General features: G+C 40.1%; 1 protein-coding gene across 1 annotated transcript; it reads left to right on the forward strand.

The window, feature by feature from the left end:
* Nucleotides 1–254: 254 nt before the first annotated feature.
* Nucleotides 255–7,519, forward strand: LOC311038557 (uncharacterized protein; the record flags this gene model as incomplete). Its single annotated transcript, XM_084048130.1, has 4 exons — nt 255–321; nt 1,821–1,890; nt 2,183–2,281; nt 3,918–7,519. Exons 3-4 carry the CDS (start codon nt 2,191–2,193, stop codon nt 7,517–7,519), a joined length of 3,693 nt encoding a protein of 1,230 aa, XP_083904256.1. The 5' UTR covers nt 255–321; nt 1,821–1,890; nt 2,183–2,190.
* Between the last annotated feature and the right edge of the window lie 2,633 nt (nt 7,520–10,152).

Below are 10,152 nucleotides of genomic sequence, written 5' to 3' on the forward strand. Positions count from 1 at the left end.
AATAAGGATCTGTAATCTCTGCCTCTACACGAAACTGCTGTCATCAGCACAGGGGTGGGGTTGGGGGGGTGTCATAGCTGAGTAGTTAAGTGACCAGAGGACAGTCCACATCGACAAAGCATCAGGAGCATTGAACGAGTAAGTAAAGTAAATTAATTATATTTTCTGTACTTATTATTTCCAATTTTGTTTTTTGTTTCTTTGTTTGCTTCTTTTTGCATGCTAAATTTCTGACGTTTTAAACACAATTCCAGATCCGGATCCACGGATCCAGTCCTGGTCTTCTTCCTTCATTCTTCCATCAAAAATGGCTACAACAATGTGAGTTGTGATATTTTTGTTATTAAAAACAAACGCTGTGCTGGGTTTTGTGATGTTGTGAGAACTTTTAAAGAGAGAGCAATATATTTGCTTATGTGCTAAATGGAAGAGAGCTGTTTCACGGTACGATGGAAGTCAATGACAAGCTATTTTTGAACCAAAGCACATGAATCAGCTGATCATACAGTGTATCAAATCAATACAAATTAGGACCCCAGCATAGTCTATGGGACTAAAACCGTCAGTTTTGCAAACCATGCAATAGTATTGTATTCCGTTGTACTACATTGGTGACCAATATCTGTGACTCCAGCAGCTGTTTCAATTTTCAAGAATAATCGATCCATTAAACTATGAAATTAAAGCCAACCAGTTCACCTGACGAGCCATCTGGGAATTCTGCTCCTGATGGTGCCTGAAATTGCTAGAGTCACAGACCTAAGTACAGTAGGTCAAGTTTGGTGTAACAACCAAGACAGTGAAATCATCTGTGTTAATTTAACTCTGAGAGTGTGTAACAATGTAACCAGAAGGACCTGAAGAGGAGCATTATAATGACTATTGCAATACACAGAGATACACAGTAGACTCCTTGGTGTTAATTTACTATAACTCTGAGAGGCTGTGTCCAGCAAGGGCAGTGTATGTTTTGAATTGTTTACAATGGGAGCGTGAGCTAATTAACTCATTAAATTGCCCATACTACAACTCAACATTTAATTGCAAGTGTTATACTGTGCATCATCACTGGGGAGCTGCACAGACCTAGGGTATTTGCAAAGGGTATTTTGATCATAGTGTTAGGCCAGACTATGATCATAGGCCAGATCGTAGCCTTGTTTTTATTCTTATATCAAATTAAAAACAAGGATATAAACTTGCGATTAAAGTAGTTGTAAAACGAATAACAAATGAGAATATTTCATTATTGTCATTGTGTGAATAATAATACATATTTGTAACTAGTAACTACAGTTACTTTTGGTGAGACATAACTTACTATTATTATACTATTCTTCCTTGGCCTACTGGCAGCAATCACAGAAGGTTTGGTGCTATCAATCCGGTGGTTTGCAAGATTATCTGCGAACATGCACACACACGCATGTACACAAGGGTATAAACATAATCTCTGTCCCCGGCCTTCGACCTGGCGGAGATAATTATGAAAATAACTCACATTTACAAAGGTCCAGCATAACTGCTGAAAATGTGACTGTACTGACAGCAAAATGGAACAGATTGGAAGTTGTTCATTGTACATGTGCTTTACTGTATGTACTTAATGTACATTGTGCTTGATATAATATTGGCCAATACATTTATTTATAGGCCAATATCATATGCATGCATTCAAAACCAGCTATATTTGCAATGCTCTGGAACCCTTTGTACTGTTAACTGTGTAATTAAATGTATATTGATGATATAAGTGTCCTTGTCTTTGTCTATACAGAGCTTGGGAGTTTTAAATAATCTGTCTTTAATGTTTATTTTAGGTAATCAGATGCTGGTAAAGACTTGATGAAGACTTGATTATCCTGACTGTCACAGCAGATCCTGGTTTAGGTAAAAGACAATTATTTACTGTATTTATATTTATTTTACAAAGTATTTCAGCAATAAGTAATTCTGTCCTTTGTAGACAAACTCCACAAATTACATTAAATGCCTTCCCATACTACTATTGTCACTATTACAAGGCATTTGGCAAATACTCTCATTGGTAGCAACTGCAGAACAAGCTTCAATTCATATATAACTTAAATTACACAAATATTAATTAAAATATAGGCTAGAGAGTATTATGTTTTACCAAGGATGAATGAACTAACAGGTTTATGTATTTTCTCCAGTTCAGCGTGAGCCATGGACACTAAAGTTATAGAGCTGGCAGCTCTTGGTCGACCCTTCAGTCTCGGCATGCTCTATGACTGTCGACAAGACTCACTTATCCCAGGTAAAGCTTTAAATGTAGAACTGCTTTGAATGTACCACTTTCTTTTTCATTTTTACTTATCGTTGCTGTCGGGCAGAAACCAGCTAACTCAATTTTTGAGCTTTTTCTTTTTTTTTTCATAAATAAGTGCTATTGAACACCCTTTACGTCTGTTTGTTGGTTAAAAAAATGATTGAACCAATGAAAAGTATAAAAAATGCTTCTGACAAAACCAGCTAACTCCATAGGAGGGTTTCCGCGCGACGTCATCACAGAGAATGCGCAATCTGCGCATGCTTGGGGTAGAACGAACCCGGAAGCGCCGTTCACTCTGATGTTGTGTTCGGGAGTTAGATAGGCATTAGTGATGTGACGGGTTTTTTCATGACCCGCCCCGCGATAAATCTATGGCTCAACCCGCCCCGCGACCCGCGGTAAATAAAAAAAAAACAGTAAAATCATGAAGGAAAATAATCTTCAAGTATACACCCCAAGTGTATTCAAACTGTTTAATTGTTATTATTCTTATTCTTATTAGAAATAAAGACAAAACAAGAGCATGTGATTTTCTTTTTTTTGCGTGTGAGAGTGGCTGACCCGCTCACCCGCAGCCCGCATAATTTCCTCTGAAATCCTGACTCGACCCGCGGGTTGACCCGCGGGTCCGCTCATCACTAATAGGCATAATGCTGCTATTATAGGCATAATAGGCATAATACTGCTATTACATACAAATAAAGGACAAACAGATCCAACTTCCGACAAATCATTTTTATTGAGTAAACAAGATATTACAAACTGCATAATGTAATCTACTTTCATTAAACCCGGTGAAGACCATTTCTTTTATGAATGGACATTTGACCAGAGCTGCTGCGGGTAATAGCGCCCTCTATAGGCTCACTTTAGAAATTGCATGCAAATCCCTCTCTTGCGCGCGCAGCATCCTCTCATGTTTACAAACAGGAAACCTGTCTATTTGATCCTCAAACGTTCTGCTAAACCAGCTAACTCTACCAAAGGGGGGTGGAGTTAGCTGGTTTTGCTGACCCCAGGCACACCCTTTTTTGACCTCCAATCTCATTGTGAGCTTGGAGGTCCATTCAGCTGTTCTTATCAATGATGAACAAAACCTCCTAACTCCACTTTTTGTTTCCTGAAAAAAAAAATATCACATTTTGGAGTTAGCTGGTTTCTGCCCGACAGCAGAGATGTTTAATTATTTATGTATAGGTGCTTTCAGCGAGGATTCAACCCACAAACTTAAAAGTAATAGTCCTGTGTTCTACCTATTGACTTACTTATTTACTTGCCCAAAGGTTATGTTCACTTGACTGAAAAATAAAATTGTAATAATAAGTCATCAAATGTGAAAGCAGAATGAGGAAATGGGATCCGTTGAGGGAGTGATTAACAGAGATGCAAATATATATGGTGAAAAAAGAGATTCAGAAACCGGTCAGTCAGCTAGTTACTGATATTCATTATTATAGGGCGGCCATTCCAGGGTCTGGGAGAAACAATCCACATGTTTTCATTATATTCTGGATGAATTCCAAGGCTGTGCACCAAATATTATTATAATATGTATCAAACAACTATCAATAATAGTGGTAAGGCACATAACTGAGCTACATACTCTATCTATCAATTGCAGGCTATACATTGTGGGATTGTGAAGATCTGGGAAAGGACACAAGAAAAAGACCCCAGAAAAACACTGAATTTGAGATAGTTGCATCTGAATCGATTGAGGACAAAACTTCATCACTGAATGTTCAAGCGTCCTTGAAAGCAAGTTTCTTGGGTGGACTGGTAGAGGTCGAAGGCTCTGCCAAATATCTCAATGATAGTAAGACTACACAAAATCAGGCTAGAGTAACATTCAAATACAAAGCTACCACAATGTTTGAAGAATTGTCAATGAATCATCTTGGAAGAGGCAATGTGGACCATCCACATGTTTTTGAATCAGGCATAGCAACACATGTTGTAACTGGTATCCTTTATGGGGCACAAGCTTTCTTTGTATTTGACCGTGAAGTGTCTGATGAAGAGAATCGTGAAGAAATTGAAGGCAGCTTGAAGGCAGAAATCAATAAGATCCCCTGTGTGTCAATAGGAGGTGAAGCTTCTCTAAAAATGAAAGACACAGACATGGCAAAAGTTGAGAAATTCTCCTGCAAGTTCCATGGGGACTTTGCTCTTAACACCACCCCAGTGTCTTTTACAGATGCACTACAAGTCTACCAAAGTCTTCCACAATTGTTGGGAACAAATGGAGAGAATGCTGTACCAGTGAAGGTCTGGCTGATGCCTTTGAAGGTTTTAGATTCTAAAGCTGCCCAGCTTGTCCGTGAGATTAGCATTGGATTAGTGAATGAAGCTCAAAGTGTCCTGGAGGACATCGGTGAACTGGAACTGAAGTGCAATGATGCACTGAAGAGCACTGTCGCACAACAGTTCCCACAGATTAGCAAGAAGCTGAGAGCTTTTAAAGATCTGTGTGAAGAGTACAAGCTAGACTTTAAGAAAACCTTGGCAAAGAAACTTCCCTCACTCAGAGGAGGTGGCGAAGAGGAAAGTGTGCTTGCAGAGATCCTGAAAAGAAGACACTCATCTCCTTTCAACAACAAAGACCTGAGTGAGTGGATGCGCTGCAAAGAGAGAGAAATAAACATCATAAGCTCCCTCACTAGCATAATGAAAAACACAAAGGTTGTCTCAAGTGAGAGTGAATTTGACAAAATAATCCTCAGTTCAGAAACAGAAAAGGCTGTATGCTTTGCTTTCACCTCACTGCAAACGGCTGAACCGTATCTGTCATCTTTATCAAGCTACCTAAGAGAAACACCCAAACAAGTGAACACTCAAGATACTGCACTGCATACCTGTGATGTAGAAGAGGAACAGTGGTACTTTTCAAAAGAGTTATTTGAGAAATTGAGACAGAAAGCAAAGCTTTACATTGATTTTGTGGAGGCCAACAAGGACGAGAAGAATATACAGTTCCTTGCGACAGCTATGACAAATGAGAGTCAAAAAGGTGCAAGTGTCTACCTTTATAAGGATGGATTTCTGGTCAATGAGAACTTCGAGCCACCTTCAAAGCCTGAAACACCTACAGCGAGTGACATAACCCATAACAATGTGACACTCAAGATGTACCCACCAAGATTTGGAGCGGAAGACAGCCATTACTGTATTGAGCACTGTGTCACTGGACAAGATAGCTGGCAACAACAGACAGCATCCATAGCTGATGAAGTCACAGTGTCAAATTTGACTCCTAACACAGAGTACACGTTCAGATACCGAGCAGTTTGTCCAGTTGGCAGAGGGCCAGACAGTAAAGACAGTGGCTCCATGAAAACTTTACCCTCAAGTCCACCTGAAAAACTTCAGGTTGAAGCATACTCAGATCAACTATTTGCTAAATGGGAGCGACCAACTGAGCTTGCGGACGGGGTGAAAGTGGAGAGCTACAGTGTGGAGTACTCAAAAGTATCCACTGGAATGAAAAATGAACAACTGCAGTGGAACAAAGTGGCGTCAAATGCTGAAAATGCCATCATTACTGGGCTAGAACCATTGACAGATTATGTTGTGAGAGTCAGATGTGACTGTGGTGTAGCTGGCAGAAGTAAGGAAAGCATTGCAGTCACTATCCAGACAACAAAGACAATACGTCTGGCTGAATTCTACAGACTTGAAAGCGAACTCATCAATTCGGGGCCACTCTCAGTTTACAGGCTACCTCTGAAAATGAATGAAATTGACATTGATGGATGCAAGAGCTACAGTATTGGCAAGGAAAGCATAAGGCCAAATCGCACGATAATGGTGCTTGGAGCAACTGGGGCAGGAAAAACCACCCTCATCAATGGGATGATCAACTACCTCCTCTGCATCAACTGGAATGATGATTACCGATTTAAATTGATCGACGAGGGACAGCTTGTCGATCAAGCTGAAAGCCAAACATCTGAGGTCATTGCATACAAAATGAACCACCAAGAGGGTTTTAAAGTCCCGTATTCGCTCACCATCGTTGACACACCAGGCTTTGGTGATACTCGTGGAATAGAAAGAGACAGGGAAATTACAGAGAAGATCCGGAACCTTTTCGGTTCCGAGGTTGGTGTCAATGAGATTGACATAGCATGTTTCGTTACCCAGGCCTCTCATGCAAGACTGACACACACACAAAAGTATGTGTTTGACTCTGTGCTGTCCATGATGCTGGTGACGTTTGCAGACAGCCAGACGCCCCCAGTTCTGGGGGCGATAATTGCCTCCAATGTCCCATGTCCTAAAACAGATGCAGGGTTGCCCATTTACTTCAAATTCAACAACTCTGCTTTTTTTGCAGAAAAAAGATCCCCCAGGGAAAGGGACTGTGATGAAGATGAAGACTCTGACGAAGACAACTTTGATCAAATGTTTTGGAACATGGGCATGAAGAGCTTGAAACATTTCTTTGCAGCTTTAGGCAAGATGGAAACCAATGGTTTGGAGCTAACAAAGGAGGTTCTTAAAGAACGCAAAAGGCTTGAGACAGCTATCAAAGGCATACAGCCACAAGTTAAAGCTGGGATAGAGAAACTTGAAGAAATCAGGATGACGGAGCAAAAGATTAAAGAGCATGAAGCCGCCATGTCCACAAATGAAAAGTTTGAGATTGAGATTCCAATCGAAAGGACATTGCAAGTACCTATCACTAAAGCAGGCGAGTTCAGCACCAACTGCGAAACATGCAAACATACTTGTCACTACCCCTGTCTAATAGCAAATGACATTCAAAAGAAACTCTGTGCCGCCATGGACGACAGTGGAAAGTGTACTGTATGCCTGCGCAAATGTATGTGGAAAGACCATAAGAACCAGAATTACAGATGGGATGTCGTTACGGTGAAAGAGAAGCAGACATTGAAGGACCTGCAGGAAAAGTATAAGATAGCCACACAAGCAAAGATGTCTGTCCAAGACGTGATTGAACGACTAAAGGAAGACAGTAAAAACCTTAAGGCTGTGATAATGTCCCTTGTGCAGCAGGCAGCTGCATGTTTTGCTAGATTAAATGAGATTGCTTTGAGGGCCAATCCACTTTCTGCCCCTGAATACATAGACATCCTCATTGACGGGGAGAAGTCTGAAGCCAAAGAGGGCTACAAGAGCCGAATTAAGTCTTTGGAGGATATGAAAGAACAGGCGAAGATCATATCCAAGGTCGCTAAACAGGAAGATGTCCTGTCATAATAGGCAAAACATTCTGAAAAAGTAGCAGAACTACAAGCTCAGAATTTGGTGATGTGTTGTGATTTGATGTAGAGGTAAAGAAAAAAGGAGGAGACCAAGGAGAGGGCCTTGGTGGACTCCGGTCAACAAAGTATATAGGTTTTAAGTGGTTAAAAAACCCTTTAATCATTAAAGGGTTGAGTAGATTATATTGCTTGATTCATATTTGATGATTTTATTTTATTTTTTCAAAGCAACACCATTGTTTTGAGTGCATGTAATTATTTTAAATGTAAAAGCAAACAAACAAAACATTTCCACTGGAAAGTAGTGCCCACATTGTACTTAATTATTTGTGTTTTCTTTGGTGGTCTGTATGCATTAATCGAACAAATTAGTGCTTCCGTTTGCATAAATTACTATAGTCCCATTTGTTAAAATGTGAGTGTACTAGCCTGTACTATCTAATCAAATACTTTGTAAATTGTCATAACTTAAAGGGGAAATCCACCCATTTTCAATATTTAACTATGTCATTAATATAGCATAAAGGAGTTGTGTGGAAATAAGAAAAAAGTTCCCCCCTTTCTGTGTTGCCTTGAACTGGAGGATTGATTTTGGGTTTAACATTGCAAATTACAACATGATGACTCATCGTGTTGTAATTTGCCATGTTAAACCCAAAATCAATCTTCCAGTTCAAGGCAATACAGAAAGGGGGGAACTTTTTTCTTATTTCGACACAACTCCTTTATGCTATATTAATGACATAGTTAAATATTGAAAATGGGTGGATTTCCCCTTTAAGTCAAGATATGTGCCCTGCTGTGGTAGTGGAAAGAAGGAAAACTTTGTCAGTGAAGGACATACAGAACACATTGTAATTGTAAATGTGATCCATTCTTTAAGATAGATTTGCAAAGAGGCCAAACCGTTTAGTATAGTGTTCAACTTCAGTGAGACCTGCATACAGGTATATGGAATGATATTGGTTGCTAAATGAGATTTGGTTTGGATTTAATTTTTGTTTATATTTCTGTATTTCTTTGGTGCTGGTGACGAGGGGGAGTTTGGTCGTCCCAGCTGTGCCTGGCAATGATGTTATGGGCTGTGATCTTCAGCTGGAGCTGGTGAGTACAATGTTTGCGTATACAAGGCAGTGAAGGTTAGGTAGGCCGGATGGTTTAGATACCATCAGAGCTACGTGAACCCCCGTGCTAGGAAGAAGAAGCGCTTAACGCTGTTTGTTGTTTTGATGTATTTTTTGTTGTTGAATTTGCTGTAAGTTTGTTTTTTTGTGGTGCGTCGAACGCCGGGATGCCACTGGGCATTTGCCTGGTGGCAGAGCTGCATGTGGGCGCACTGAAGACTAGCATTGAGCGGTTAGTCAGAGGACAACTTGAGTTAGATGCGGGGCAGCTCTCTTGAAACAGTAGTTACTTCTCTGTGTTGTGTACGTGTGCATGTGCTCACTACTGAGGGCTGGGGAGATATAATTATGGCTGATTGTAATTTCTAGATTTTTAGTTTTAGTTGCATTTTATAAATTGATAGTTATACGCTTTTTTTTCCATTGAAGATATCAGTAATAAGGTGTTGACTATGTTTTGAAAATGGGGCCAGTATTTAAAGAGGCCTCTTTGGTTAGGCAGGCTTATGCTCTCTCTCTCTCTCTCTCTCTCTCTCTCTCTCTCTCTCTGTGTGTGTGTGTGTGTGTGTGTGTGTGTGTGTGTCTCTCTCTCTCTCTCTCTCTCTCTCTCTCTCTCTCTCTCTCTCTCTCTCTCTCTCTCTCTCTCTCTCTTTTTTTTTTTCAGGTGGAATGCTGGCAGGTGTGTGATCAAGCTGAATGGTCAAGGAGGGGGCTGGTTTCAATGCTCTCTCTCTCTCTCTCTCTCTCTCTCTCTCTCTCTCTCTCTCTCTCTCTCTCTCTCTCTCTCTCTCTCCAGCAGCCTGTTCTCTGTACATTTTACTTTTACACAGTCCTTAATTCATTACTTTCCTTCAAGATTATGCTTACATTGAATTGAAACATGATATTTTCTGTTTAATATAATTGTATCCTAATAAATCATTTTGTTAAATCTACACCCTGTGTTGCAACCCTTTTTTACATTGCTAGACAAGTGTAACTCATTGGTGAACTGTTTACATTAATAATAATAATACATTTTATTGCTTTCTTTTTGCCTGTCTTAATAGGTATGCGTGTGCGTGTGTGCCTGCTTGCGTGTGTGCGTGCGTTCATGCGTGCGTGTGCGTGCGTGTGTGAACCATCATTTAAACATTTCAGTATGGTCTTAATGTAGCCTACTCATTATCTTAGTGTTGCTGTGACACAGTGTGAAAAAAAGACAGCTCTAAAAATGGATCTATCATTGAAGCTGTGAAGTATAATGCACACACAACAGACTCAACTGTTGGAAGCATGTAGTTCTGCCTGGCTTATAGACTAGAGACGACATTGATACAAAGCCCATTAAAACACAAGTCAAGGACATGTAACATCTTAATAGAGACCAAGGCATAACACTCCATAAAAGGGTAACTAGACTAGAGCAAAGCTGCAACAGTTATATTAGTCTTCTTAGCCACATGTGGCAACATGCACTACAAGAACATCATGTTCTGAAGACATGCTTATCAGGCTGTTGCAG

The sequence above is a fragment of the Gymnoscopelus microlampas genome (assembly GCF_963454915.1).
Source record: "Gymnoscopelus microlampas genome assembly, chromosome: 22".
In the NCBI taxonomy this organism is placed as follows: Eukaryota; Metazoa; Chordata; class Actinopteri; order Myctophiformes; family Myctophidae; genus Gymnoscopelus; species Gymnoscopelus microlampas.